Source organism: Macaca mulatta, chromosome 7 (assembly GCF_049350105.2).
Source record: "Macaca mulatta isolate MMU2019108-1 chromosome 7, T2T-MMU8v2.0, whole genome shotgun sequence".
Lineage (NCBI taxonomy): Eukaryota > Metazoa > Chordata > Mammalia > Primates > Cercopithecidae > Macaca > Macaca mulatta.
In genome coordinates this window covers 146,910,855-146,924,607 of record NC_133412.1, presented here as the reverse complement: position 1 = coordinate 146,924,607, position 13,753 = coordinate 146,910,855, and the positions used below count along the sequence as shown (strand labels likewise).

The following is a 13,753-nucleotide window of genomic DNA, read 5'->3' as shown; positions in this document are numbered from 1 at the left end:
GTGCAGTGGCACGATCTCGGCTCACCGCAACCTCCACCTCCTGCGTTCAAGTAATTCTCCTGCCTCAGCCTCCCGAGTAGCTGGGATTACAGGCATGCGCCGGGTTCAAATGATTCTCCTGCCTCAGCCTCCCGAGTAGCTAGGATTAGAGGCCTGCGCCACCATGCCCGGGTAATTTTGTATTTTTGGTAGAGACAGAGTTTCTCCATGTTGGTCATGCTGGTCTCAAATTCCTGACCTCAGGTGGTCTGCCCACCTCGGCCTCCCAAAGTGTTGGGATTACAAATGTGAGCCACTGCACCCAGCCTGGCTTTATTTTTAAAGAGCTGTTGGCTAACCTCAGTTGTGGGGTTGGAGGGTGTGGAAGGGGTGTGGCTTCCTTTTAGGCAAAGATGCCGAGCCCTCCACAGGTTGGCCCACTGGAGGTAATCACCTATAACCTCTTCATCTTCAAAGCCACTCACCTGCCCGGCCTCTCCCACCCACCTTACCTGACCAGCCACATCTCAGAACATCATGGTGGTTTTCAGTCCAGCTGAAGCCGCTCTCCAGGGAGCAGACGTGAGCAACCCAGAGGCTGCTGCTGTTCTATCCCAGGCAGCCTGGTGTGATGCCCAAGTCTGAAACTCTGGCGGGAGGAAGTTTGCAGAACAGGCAGGCCTAGGTGGCAGTCCTGGCCTTGCCTCTATACTGCTGTGACTTTAGGCAAGTGATTTGACCTCAGGTCTTTTCAGATTTCTTGTTTAGAAAGGAGGAGTAATAATGCCTACCTTGATGGCCTGGTGTGGTGGCTCACGTCTGTAATCTCAGCACTTCGAGTGGTTGAGTTGAGAGGATCCCTTGAGGCCAGGAGTTCAAGACCAGCCTGGGCAACAAAGTGAGACTCCATCTCTACAAAAATAATAATGCTAATATCTACCTTTCTGTGAGAGGATTCCACAGGATACTGCATGTAGTGTGCTTAGCACCATGCCTGGCATATAGTAGCACCCCCAGTGGAAATGTTGGAGTTATTGATGAAGCCTTGTTTGTGTGATGTTGGGATAAACCTTGGCTCCATGCTTTGCCCAGTGTCTTGCCAAGTGGTGGGACCTGCCTAAATGGAGGCATGAAGCATTGTTATTGGAGTCCTTGATTTTGCTCCTGGCTGTGTGTCCTCGGGCAAGTTTATTTCATTCTCTGGACTGCTCTGTGGACCGAGGAATTGGAGTAGGTAAACATTGACATCCCTTGATATTTGGAATCTGTTCAGCTTTCCCAGCTGGGCCCTGCTTTGCCAGTTGGCTCTGAAGAGAGGCCCAAGCCACCTTTCTCCATGTGGCATGGAGGCTTTTATTCCAGAGTGAGACGGTGCTGAGCCTGCAGCCTCCAGCTAACCTCTGCAGTCCCCCACACCTCAACACCCTTTGGGCTCTCTTGGCTTCCAGGGGCTTTTACAGATACAAGCCCCCCGCCCCGCCCCAGTCTGGAGGGGAACCTGTTTCTGGCTGACTGGGGCTAGGATTATTTCTTAAGAAGAGTGTTAATAGACCATGCTGTGCTTGGAAATGCCCCCAGGGAAGAGCAGCAGCTCTGGGAAGGAGCTGGCTTTGTGAAGTTCTCAAGTGTAGCATTCCTTCTGAGGCCCACAGGTGTAGATTTCAGATTTTTCTGGGAGGGTGGTGGAAAGAGCAAGGACTTTGAAGACACAAGATAAAGTTTTGAATCTTGCTTCTGGCTCTGTAACAGCAGAGCCTCAACTTCCCTCTGGAGAATGGGGACATAAGACTCCTCCATAGGAGGTTTATAAGCATGGATTCGAATATGTGAAGGACCCAGCCCAGGGAAGTACTCGTTAGCTCCCTTCTTTTGGGAAGGATCTGTCTTTTGGATATTTTGTAGATTGGTCATGGAAGTGGAAATATTTGCCTGTGGCCATTTTTCCCAGGGAAAACAGGACTGCCTGACAAGCTGTTGCAGTCCCAAAGGCCTCTCCATCCCCTAGTTGTTTTGCTGTCGGGATCAAGCTTGGGGTCAGGTTCAGTGTGTGTCTGGGAGAGGGGCTACCCAGGCCTTTGCAAAAGTCTGAGCTCTGCAGCTGCCTAGGGCTGTGATACAGAAGGTGTGGAGAACATGGGCTGAGGAGGGAGGGGCCTTTCTGAGCTGAGAGAACTTGGCGAGTTACTTTTAACCTTCGTTTCCTGTAAGTTTCCCAAATTTCCTTCGGTTATTGATTTCCAGTTTCAGCCCATTTTGATTGGGGAACATACTTTGAGTGATTTCAGTCCCTTTAAATTTGTTGAGACTTGTCTTATGGCCTAATAATGATCTTTTGTAGAGAATGTTCCGTGTGTGTGTGTGTTGTTTTTTTTTTTTAATTTTTTCTGGCCGGGCGCGGTGGCTCAAGCCTGTAATCCCAGCACTTTGGGAGGCTGAGACGGGCGGATCACGAGGTCAGGAGATCGAGACCATCCTGGTTAACACGGTGAAACCCCGTCTCTACTAAAAAATACAAAAAACTAGCCGGGCGAGGTGGCGGGCGCCTGTAGTCCCAGCTACTCGGGAGGCTGAGGCAGGAGAATGGCGTAAACCCAGGAGGCGGAGCTTGCAGTGAGCTGAGATCCGGCCACTGCACTCCAGCCCGGGCGGCAGAGCGAGACTCCGTTTCAAAAAAAAAAAAAAAAAAAATTCTGAGACTGGATCTTGGTCTTTCACCCACGCTGGATTGCAGAGGCATGAACACGGCTTACTGCAGCCTCAACCTCCTGGGCCCAAGCAATCCTTCTGCCTCAGCTTCCTGAGTAGCTGGGACTATAGCCTATAGTGGCCACCACACCCAACTAATCTTTTTTTATTTTTTTATTTTTTGTAAAGACACGGTCTCCTTTTGTTGCCCAGGCTAGTCTCGAGCTCCTGGGCTCAAGTGATCCTTCCGCCTTGGCCTTCCAAAATTTTGGGATTACAGGCGTGAGCCACTGCACTGGGCCTGTTCTTTTTAAAAAACAAACAAAGACAACAGTTCACCTACGACTGCAGTATCTGTGTGCTTTTGAGAAGAGTGTGTATTCCTGTGTATTTTGCTGTTGTTAGGTGGAGTGTTCTATATAGGTCTTCTAGGTCTAATTGGTTTATAGCGTCTAAATCTTCTGTTTCCTTGTCTATCTTCTATTTAGTTGTACTGTTCGTTGTTGAAAGTAGAGTGTTTTCTCTCTCTCATGTGTATATATAAAATAAAATGAAAAAAAAGTAGAGTATTGAAGTTTCCTACTATTATTTGAGTTGTTTATTTTTCCTTTCAATTCCGACAGTTTTTGCTTCATGTATTTTGGGGCTCTGTTGTTAGGTACATGCATGCCTATAACTGGTATAGCCTCCTGAGGTTTGGACACTTTTGTTCATTATAAAATATTCTTTGTCTATAATAATAGTTTTCTTTTTTCTTTTTTGTTTTTTTTGAGATGGAGTCTAGCTCTGTTGCTCAGGCTGGAGTGCAGTGGCGCGATCTTGGCTCACTGCAACCTCCTCCTCCCAGGTTCAAATAATTCTCCTGCCTCAGCCTCCTGAGTAGCTGCAATTACAGGCGCCTGCCACCACGTATTTTGTCTGATATTAGTACAGCCATTCCAGCTGTCTTTTGGTTACTGTTTACAATGGTATCTCTTTTTCCATCCCTTACTTTTTCTTTTTTGGTACAGAGCCTTTTTCTTTTTTGGTACAGAGTCTCACTGTGTTGCCCAGGCTGGAGTACAGTGGTGCAATCTGGGCTCACTGCAACCTCCACTTCCTGGGTTCAAGCGATTTCTCCTACCTCAGCATCTTGAGTAGCTGGGACTGCAGGCATGTGCCACCATGCCCTGCCCTGCTAATTACTTTCAACCTATTTGTATCTCTGCATGTAAAGGGTTTCTTTTTTTTAAAGAAATTGCATCTTTTTTTAAAAAGTCCGTTCTGCCATATAATTGCATATTTTTTTTAAAGTCCATTCTGCCAGCCTCTGCCTTTTAATTAGATATTTAATCCATTCACATTTAAAGTAATTATGAATAAGGCAGGATTTATGCTGCCATTTTGTGATTTGATTTTTGTATGTCTTATGTCTTTGTTATTCTTTTGTTCTTCCACTACTGTCTTCTTTTGTGTTAAATAGATATTTTTGAGTATACCATTCCTGGCCTATAAATAACGAGACACAGAACAGTAAGGGTTAAATAAAATGCTGCCTGCAATGGACTTAGCACAGTGCCTGGCAAATAGTAAGTGCTCAGTAAACATGGGCACTCAATTGGGTCCCACATGTGGTAAGAGCCACAGTTAATCCTAGGACTGGCTGAGAGCAAAGTCCCCTCAGGGCTCTGTGCGACCCCTCATGTCTCCTGGGCAGGCCACAGCACTCTGGCGGGTAGTGCCTTTGGGGAATGGGGAGTGGTGGATCCTGGGAAATTTCACCATGCCAGGCTGTGACTCTTTAGCCATTCCTCTGCTGCAGTGCCTGGGCACCACCTGGCTGCTTGTGAAGCATCCTAGATTCCCCATCATGCTCTTCCCACCCTTGACCCCTACTGCACCAGACCCATGAACTAGTCTCTCAGGGCGGGTTTTATTGCACACACTGAGGTTTAAGAACCACTCCTTGACATCTACACAGACGGGTATTGACACAGTGACAGAGAGACCTGGTTTGGGGTCAGGAGGCTTAGATTTGAATCTTGACTCCTCAGTCATGAGTTCTGTGAACTGGGACAAGTTACTTTCAGAGCCAGCCTTTCCTCGTTTCTCAGTTGGGAATAAGTGGTTATGTAGGTAAGCGGTACTCTGCCGCATTCGGCATACAGCTAGTCCTTGTGGCTGCTGTTCCGCGTGGCACTTGCTTTTTGCAAAGGTGTTTCTTTGGTCCCTGGATGCAGGTCTCTTCCCACCCCAGGCTCTTAAGCTCCTCAAAGGCAGGAACCAGTGAGTGGCGGCTCCTGGACCAGACATCTGGTTGGTTACCTGACCAGCAGTCCACTGCCCTCCGTCTTGGTTCATGTTGTCTCCAGGCCCTGCTACTCCCAGGCTCTGTGCAGGAACAGAAGGGAATTGAAGAAGCGTTATTGGATAGTAGTCTAAGAGCATGAAGATTCCTAATGAGTAACAACAATACGTGCTGGAGGGCCAGCTGGAGGAGGTAGGCCTTGAGGAAAAGCAGATTGTGAGAGTGGAAGCAGGGCTTCCAGGCAGAAGGAACAGCTCTAGGGGAGGCTCAGAGTCAGGGAGCTCCCCCAGGGATTGCCTGTCCCCAGGGGTTGCTTACCCCTAGTCCCTGCACCGGCTGCCTTGCATTATAATTAGCGTGTGTTTCTGTGCATCTGTCTCCCCAGCAGCCTGGAAGCTCTGTGTCTCCTGTGTCTCCCAGAGTCTGGCTTGCAGCAAGTGTTCAGCAAATGCTTGTGGAGTGGACGAAGGGGCAGCAGGCCCACCTGCAGAGCTGCAGCAGGGAGGGTGTGTGGTGGGGGAGGCCCCTGTGAGTGGCCTCATCTGTATCTTGGCCCAGGGCATACTCTGGCATGGGGTACTCAGGCACAGACTTCAGAGAGCCCTGCTCTAGCCCTGCTGGGGAGCCAGGCCCTTCCAGAAGGGGAAGGAGGAGCTGCAGCAGCCTCCAGTGATGGGAGCTGCATAGGGCATAGAGACGGTTTTGAGGAGACAGACCAAGGACCCCAGTGGTCCCAGGACACCCTCGCTAGAGGGCCTCAGGAACATCTGCTGAGTCTCCTGCGGAGGAAGCATACATCTGCCTGCTTCTACCCTACTCCTGCTGGGATCCCTGGGTCCTACTGGAAGGGGTTTTCCAGGACTGCCTGTGATTCTTCGTAGCCTTTGCCTAGGAGGAAGGCAGGCAGTTCCTTCAGTGCAGGCAAAAGCTGAGCCTGAAGGCTTAATCCTTTTCGCCTTTGTTCATGACTGTTTTCTCTCTGCATTAGCAGCCCCCCACCTCCCCCATCCTGGCAAAACAAACTTGGCGATCCCAGCTTTCCATGGACACCCTGTGGGCATTTGTCGAGCTTTGCGGGAGAGAGGCAATCAAGGTAGAAGCCTGGACGGAACCCTGAGAGTGCCTCATAAGCCCTGAAAGGATTCTTCTCTTACACATCCCTTTAAAAGCATCTCAGTGCTGGCATTTTTACTGTGTAAGCTCAAACTTCAGGCAGCTTGAACCCTGGCCAAGCTTCTGATCCTGAGCAGCTTGATGGCTGAGACCCCTGGGACTCATGACTCTCTGGCCTGTTGGCCTGGGTTCTGCTTTTGAGAGCTGAAGTTCAGTCCAGAGAAGTGATGGTCCAGGGACTGTCTGGATTGGGAATGGGCCGACCTTAGGGCCTCTTACCTGCTCTCTCATGCTCCCAGGGAAAATGACGCTTGCGGGAGTCAGATCCACGTCTGTTGTATCAGAGCCTCCTTGTTTGCAAACCCCTTGAGAATAGGGCTTATGTGTCCAGTGGCTTGCAGAAATGGGGTGCACTGGCCTGTGTGTGAAGGCCCAGTTGGTGGGGATACATGTGGCGTTGCAGATGGGGTCCAGAGGGAAGGTTTGTCTAGGGCCTGGGCAACTCTAGGTGGCCCAAGATGGCAGTTCCAGGCCACATACCCAGTCTGGCTATAGCTGGAGACCCCAGAATGTCAGAGAGCTTTTCAGGATGTGAGCCCGAATGAAGGGGCCAGCTGGGCCGTGCTGTGCTCCTCTGGTGGGGGTGGCAGGGTCTTGTTATGGCTCCTTGGCATCCTGGCCAGACCTTAGTGTCTTGAGGTCCAGCCATGTCAGGGCATGAGGTAAACAGACCACAGGCTTGTGTCCCTGGCTACTGTCTAGGTGGGGTGGAAGCCTAGAAAAATGGGGTGGAGGGCAACAGTGGAGCTGGCACTTTTCCAGCTGGCCAGCATGTGGTATGGGGCAGCAGGTGACAGTCAAGGGTAGGTGGCTTGTGGGCCACCAGGGAGAAGGACTTGTGTTCCACATAGGTGGAGAGGGCCTGGGCCAGGGGTAGGGTGGGATCCCGGGCCGGGTCTTTTCACTTCATCCCAGCATCTTGAGGAACTCTGGTGTGCATCAGAGAGCCCAGAAGTCAGGAGCAGGCAGGAGCCCAGGGCAGGAATGCGGGCTGTGTCACCTCTGCCCAGGCGTGGCTCTGACTCACCTTGGGCGCAGTCTTGAATGAGCATCCTGACAGGCAGATACAAACCAAGTGCCAAGGTACAACGGTCTGCCAACCCTGTCCCGTGGAGCCTACTGTCTGCTGGGGATGACGAAGCAGGCACCTGGGATTTAGTGTGCCATACACAGTGTGTTATAGGGGCTTGTAGTTCAGCTCCTGTCTCAGCTCTGGGGTCAAGGAAGGTTTCCCGGTGGAAACAGTGTCTGCAGCCTGAAGGGTGAATAGGACCTGGCCTGATGAAAAGCATGAGAAGTTGTCCCCAGGAAGGGGTACAGCCTGGCCAAAGACCTGGAAGCAAAGCAAGAAGAGCACGTTGGAGGCCCTGGCTCAAGCACAGACTGTCGAGAGAGGTGGCAGGAGCCAAGGTCTGCAGGGACTTGTGGACAGGGCAGGGAGTTTAGACTTTGTCCTAAGACAGCTCAGAGAACTGACTCGCCTGGAGACTCAGTTTGGGCCTGTCTCGCCCTTGGGTGACAGACACATGACCTTTGACTCCCCTCTTCCTAGTGCTGAGCTTGTGGGGCCTGCCCAGGCTCTAAGAGTGGGAGCTTGGAGCATTAGCCTACAAGGACAGGGACCCTCGGGTCACCCCCAGGTCAGAGCTGAGCCCCTGCAGCTCCTGAGATCAACTTGGCATCTCCTCCCTGGCCTGTGTGACCTCGACTCACAACAGTCTTGTTTCTCAAATGGACACACTGATTGCCCCAAGCAGACAGGTGAGTGGCCCTGGTCCTGCAGTGGCTACAGTCTGGCCCCTTGCCCTGTGGTGATAGCTCACTGGCTTCTCCTGGGGTCGGTCAGCTAGTGCTGGGTGTGCGGCTGGGCTGCCGATGTCCCTTGGGGAGCAGTGTGTATTTGAGCTGACATCCCGGGAGAGCTGGTGTCACCATCAGCACTGAATACCCAAAGGCCTTTCCAGCACCTTCCCCTCATGTGTCTGCAAAACATATATGTGGGGTCAGCACGGTTTTTTGTGTTTTGTTTTTCTTGGTGCACACTGCTTTCTTCTATAGAGAGCAAGTGCTTTTCACCATAGAACTTCCTGAAAGCCTGCTAGGTCCCAGGCTTTGGTCTTGACTGTTGCCTTGTCTTTGGCCCAGGGGTACCTGTGGGTCTGGTCAAGGATTGGTTGCTGCAAAGAGGAGCCTGGAGGAAGGGAAAAGTGAATAGAGCGTGACAGTCAAACAGACTGACAGGGCGGACTGCAGTGTTTGGGGCCCTGTGGTGACTGTGGGTTTCCTTTTGCAGTGTTCCTGCATCCGTTGTCAGAGGCCCTGCAGCTCGTCAGCTGCTGGCAGGAGTTCCTCGTTACATCCTCTTCCCTGCAACCTCAGGGACTAGGCCTACAGGTCAGCAGCCTTTGGAGGTGTCTTACTTCCTCTTCCTCACTGTGAGGAAGGGCAGTTTGATTTCCACCTGAGGGACAGGGCAGTGGGGGTGGGGTAGAAGAAATGAGAGGAAGTGGTGCAGTCCTGACCCCGAGTTGCAGGCTGGGAGGAGCCCATGGGGTCTGAGAGCTGGAGGCACCACCAGCAGCAACTGAGCCCGGATTGGGGTTGCAGGAGCCGGAGAGTCCCCAGATCGGGGACTAGAGTGGCCAGTGCAGGAGGAAGTGTTTCAGGCCTCCCTGCAGGTAGACCTCACACATCTGCTGACCCTCTGTGGTGAGACCCTTCCCTGCCCTCCCTTCCTGGAGGGTCAAGGGTCTCAGCCATATTTGGGGAGAATGGGAGAGAGTACCTGCCAAAGGTTCAGGCAGGGGTACGGGGCTTCCCAGTGCCAGTGAGAAGGGATATCTGTGTCTAGAAAATCCTTGCCTGGAGGTGGTGTGGAGTGTGCTGTGGAAGGGAGGTGTATGAAGAGGGGTCTGGGGTCTTAGTGTCATGTCTTGGGGGGTTCCAGTCTTGGCTCTGCAACGTAATGAATGTGTGACTGTGGGCAACTTACTTGGCTCCTCTGAGCCTCATCTAGCTAACCTGTAAATAGAGGTTAAAATCGCAACACCTGCCTTATAAGGTCATGGTGGGAATTTAAAGGATACAAAGCATGTAGGATCTGCCTGGCACGGGTGCACCATCACCATCATCATTACTCCTATCACTACTTAGTGCCCTGCTGCCTAGGTGTGCCCCTTCACCCTTCCTCCCAGGCTGCCAGTATCTTCCACTCTTCTCCCCACTCCCAGCCAATGACCTTTCTTCTCTGAGGGTTCCAGGCCTGAGTGTCCATGCCCCTGGCACCCTTAGCTCTTCAGTGAGGGTGACAGAGAGGCCTCTGCAGCAAGAAGCTTCTGGGGTGATTCAGCCTTCCCCAAACCAGGCCCCTTGATTTCTTCAAAGCAAGTCCATTTCAGCTTCAGAGGCTGCTGTGGTGTCTTGAATGATGGCCCTCCTTGATGTGCAGGGTGGGAGTGGGAGGCTTCCCAGCTAAGCCCAGCTCCTCCAGGGCTGACCATACAGCTGTGGGTAAGTCGCTGTCAGACCTGCGTCTGGCCTCTGGCCCCTGCCCTGGGCAGAAGCAGGCTTGTCCTGGAGCCGCAGACCCCGCCTCATCTCCTTCTGTGAGAGGTGCTGAGCAGCCATCCCCATGGAGGGGGCGCAGCCCTCCATCAGGTTCACACTGGCACGTGCATCCAGGCCCACCTGCCACGTGGAGCTTCCCTTGCTCCAGGCCTCAAGCCAGTGCTGTGGCTCACAAGGCGACAGGGCTGTGATGAAGGGAGGCGTGAGTGTGTGTGAGCGCCCACTGGAGGGGCTCACAGCCCCCTGGAGGCACGTGGGCCTGCCAGGCTGGCGCACATTCTTCCTTCCTCTGTCTTGCTTCTGCAGACACGCACTTCTAGTTCTGTGGGCTTGATGTTCCCTCAGAGAGGCGGAGCCAGACAGTCCTATCCTGCAGCTTCGTGGTGGTGCCCAGGGTGATTTTTAGTGTAGGGGGTTAGCTTTTAGGTTCCTGCTCTGACTTAGGTTGACTGTCAGAGAATGCGGGTTTAAAAGCTGGAGAAAGGTTGTTTCTCCAGCCCCCAGCTCTCCACTTCTTGTCCAAATCCCCCCACTCCCCTCTTACTGGGGGTCAGGGTGACTTGGATGCCATCCTAGCCTCTGTGCCTCTCCCTCCCTCTAGCTTCATATATGAAAAGACAAAGGCTGCACACGAGGAGGGTCTCTTTTACTCTCTTCAAGGCCCAAGGACTGAGGAAGGAAATGGAGGAGGAAGTTACTCCCCTTCTGGGTGCTGGGTGAAAGTGAAAGATAGGGAGGGGGCCCTCAGTGAGTCATGCAGGCGGACAGGAGGCAGGCAGGCTCCAGGAGCGCAGGGGCTGGGGAGCTGCGGAAGCCTGCAGAGGAGCGATAGCCTGGGAGGGGCATTCCCGGTGCTGGGGGCGGGCCGAACTGTGAACTAGGTGTAGTCAGGACTCTGTGCCCGCCCAGCCCTGCCCTCCGCTGCTCTTGGCTGGTTTCCTGGGAGCTGCTGGGGTTGCTAACAATGACCTGTAGCATCTAGGGCCTGAGATTTCCTCTTCAGAGCCACCCGAGCTGTCTTCCCTTCTTCTCAGGGACCAGAATCTTACTAGGGAAAGAGGTGGGCCATTTAGCTCCCACCCCCACCAACTTCCCAGGAAAAAAACAAAACCCAAGCAGCACTCTGAGGGAATAAAAAGTCTTTAAAAATACGTGAAGCAGCTATGTAAGTTGTAAAATACGGGTCTAGATTCTGTTCTGTAGCGACTGTTTTAAAAAATCAAGTTACGAAACAAAAACAGAAAAACTGTGTACTTTAGTCATGACATTATCATGGAGAAACCTTCTGGAACTGAGTTCTAGCAATACACACCCTCTACGATCTGAGTTTACACTATTTGCCGGGGCTCTTTGGCGGTGGAAGGGGCAGGGGTCAGGCAGGGGTGGGGTCAGCGGCTGACCAGCTCTTGGCCTGGATCCTGCCTCCACCCTGCTAGGGTTGCAAAACAGGTTCTGTGCTGGTTTGGGAAAGACTGGCAGCGAGAACCCCACCCAGCAGCTCTTCCCAGGGGTGGGGCTAGGACTGCACACACCCGTCTGGGGCCTTACCTGCAGGCCTTGGTGACCCTGACCCTGGGCCCCTGACTCTACAAGGGCCTGTTGGGGCTCCTGACCCTGGGGCTGCACAGGAGGAGTGGCCATGTCGGGAATGACCCTGTCCTCTCCACTTCCTGAGCCTGAGCTGTGCTTGGAGTGTCGGAGGAGGCACTGGCTGGACAAAGATCCTTCTGGGTCTGGTGGGAGGCTCCTGCATAGACGGATGTGTGCCAGGAGGACTAGGCCTGGCTGCCCAGGGGGCTGGGGCCTGGGTAAGAGGAGAGGGGAGCCAGTGTGGCTTTTGCTGCTCCTTTCTCAGCTGGGCTGGAGGGGCTTGGGCTGGATGTCAGCTCCACTTGTCCCTTAGAATGTGCCTATGCAGTGCACAAATAACACAGCCAGATGCAGGCAGTCCTGGAGCTGAACCAGGAGGGTGAGGTGGTGGGACAAGAGAGTCACGGTGCCCTGGGAGATGCAGCTGATTCTCCTGCCCTCCTGGCAGCTCCCCAGAAGGTCTTGGCTCCTGCCTCACCAATGCTGCTCTGTGACTTGGGGCCTGTTCCTGTGATATGAGGTGGTGAGACCGATGGCCCTTGGAGGCCCCTTTTCTTACACTTGTGCTGATGTTTGGGGCATCCTGGGACGCTGTGGCTGACACTGTCACTGCTCTTCCCTCTGCAGGTGCCAGGACCCTGTGGAGCATCATGAACTGGGAAGAGTAGCTGAGCCCCAGAGCCTCTCTGGAAGAGAAAGGAAGAGCCAGCAGTTCTTTCTCCCAGTGCCCGACCTCATCGTCCAGCGTCTTCCTCTGCCCCTGCTCTGCCCTCCCTGGCTCCTGGACTAGAGTCCAGCTTCCAGCAGGACGTTTCCCCAGGGGATGGGTGACTGTTGAACGGGATCTCACCGCCAGGGCTCAGTTGGCCACATCATGAACCTCCAGGCCCAGCCCAAGGCTCAGAACAAGCGGAAGCGTTGCCTCTTCGGGGGCCAGGAACCAGCTCCCAAGGAGCAGCCCCCTCCCCTGCAGCCCCCCCAGCAGTCCATCAGAGTGAAGGAGGAGCAGTACATAGGGCACGAGGGTCCAGGAGGGGCAGTCTCCACCTCTCAGCCTGTGGAACTGCCCCCTCCCAGCAGTCTGGCCCTGCTGAACTCTGTGGTGTATGGGCCTGAGCGGACCTCAGCAGCCATGTTGTCCCAGCAGGTAGCCTCAGTAAAGTGGCCCAACTCTGTGATGGCTCCAGGGCGGGGCCCGGAGCGTGGAGGAGGTGGGGGTGTCAGTGACAGCAGCTGGCAGCAGCAGCCAGGCCAGCCTCCACCCCATTCAACATGGAACTGCCACAGTCTGTCCCTCTACAGTGCACCCAAGGGGAACCCGCATCCTGGAGTGGGAGTCGCGACTTACTATAACCACCCTGAGGCACTGAAGCGGGAGAAAGCGGGGGGCCCACAGCTGGACCGCTATGGAAATGTGCGGCCAGTGATGCCACAGAAGGTGCAGCTGGAGGTAGGGCGGCCCCAGGCACCCCTGAATTCTTTCCATGCAGCCAAGAAACCCCCAAACCAGTCACTGCCCCTGCAACCCTTCCAGCTGGCATTCGGCCACCAGGTGAACCGGCAGGTCTTCCGGCAGGGCCCACCGCCCCCAAACGCGGTGGCTGCCTTCCCTCCGCAGAAGCAGCAGCAGCAGCAACCGCAACAGCAGCAGCAGCAGCAGCAGCAGGCAGCCCTACCCCAGATGCCGCTCTTTGAGAACTTCTACCCCATGCAACAGCCACCCTCGCAGCAACCCCAGGACTTTGGCCTGCAGCCGGCTGGGCCACTGGGACAGTCACACCTGGCTCACCACAGCATGGCACCCTACCCCTTCCCCCCCAACCCAGATATGAACCCAGAACTGCGCAAGGCCCTCCTGCAGGAGTCAGCCCCACAGCCGGCGCTACCTCAGGTCCAGATCCCCTTCCCCCGCCGCTCCCGCCGCCTCTCTAAGGAGGGTATCCTGCCTCCCACCACCCTGGATGGGGCTGGCACCCAACCTGGGCAGGAGCTCACTGGCAACCTGTTCCTACATCACTGGCCCCTGCAGCAGCCGCCACCTGGCTCCCTGGGGCAGCCCCATCCTGAAGCTCTGGGATTCCCGCTGGAGCTGAGGGAGTCACAGCTACTGCCTGATGGAGAGAGACTAGCACCCAATGGCCGGGAGCGAGAGGCTCTTGCCATGGGCAGCGAGGAGGGCATGAGGGCAGTGAGCACAGGGGACTGTGGGCAGGTGCTACGGGGCGGGGTAATCCAGAGCACGCGACGGAGGCGCCGGGCATCGCAGGAGGCCAATTTGCTGACCCTGGCCCAGAAGGCGGTGGAGCTGGCCTCGCTGCAGAATGCAAAGGTGAGGGGGCATACGGTGGAGCCAGACCTGGCAGAGGGCATCAGGCTAATAGGTGAGAGGCTGCTTGCCTAGAGACAGCCAATCTTTGCCGTAGCCAGCTGGTTGTGGCGAAATAGTACAAAGACCACCTTTCACCTTGTAAC

The 13,753-nt window shown here is 54.3% G+C and overlaps 1 protein-coding gene across 6 annotated transcripts in view; it reads left to right on the top strand.

Moving 5' to 3' along the window:
- The window catches only part of MIDEAS (mitotic deacetylase associated SANT domain protein), a 75,063-nt gene that overhangs the window by 37,583 nt on the left and 23,727 nt on the right, over nt 1–13,753 (top strand). For 4 of the 6 annotated variants that reach the window (XM_015144043.3, XM_015144040.3, XM_077937787.1 and 1 more), the window contains 1 exon segment: nt 11,909–13,610. In XM_015144043.3, the coding sequence (XP_014999529.2) occupies nt 12,156–13,610 (1,455 nt within the window). In that variant the 5' untranslated portion in view covers nt 11,909–12,155. 6 annotated transcript variants of the gene reach the window in all.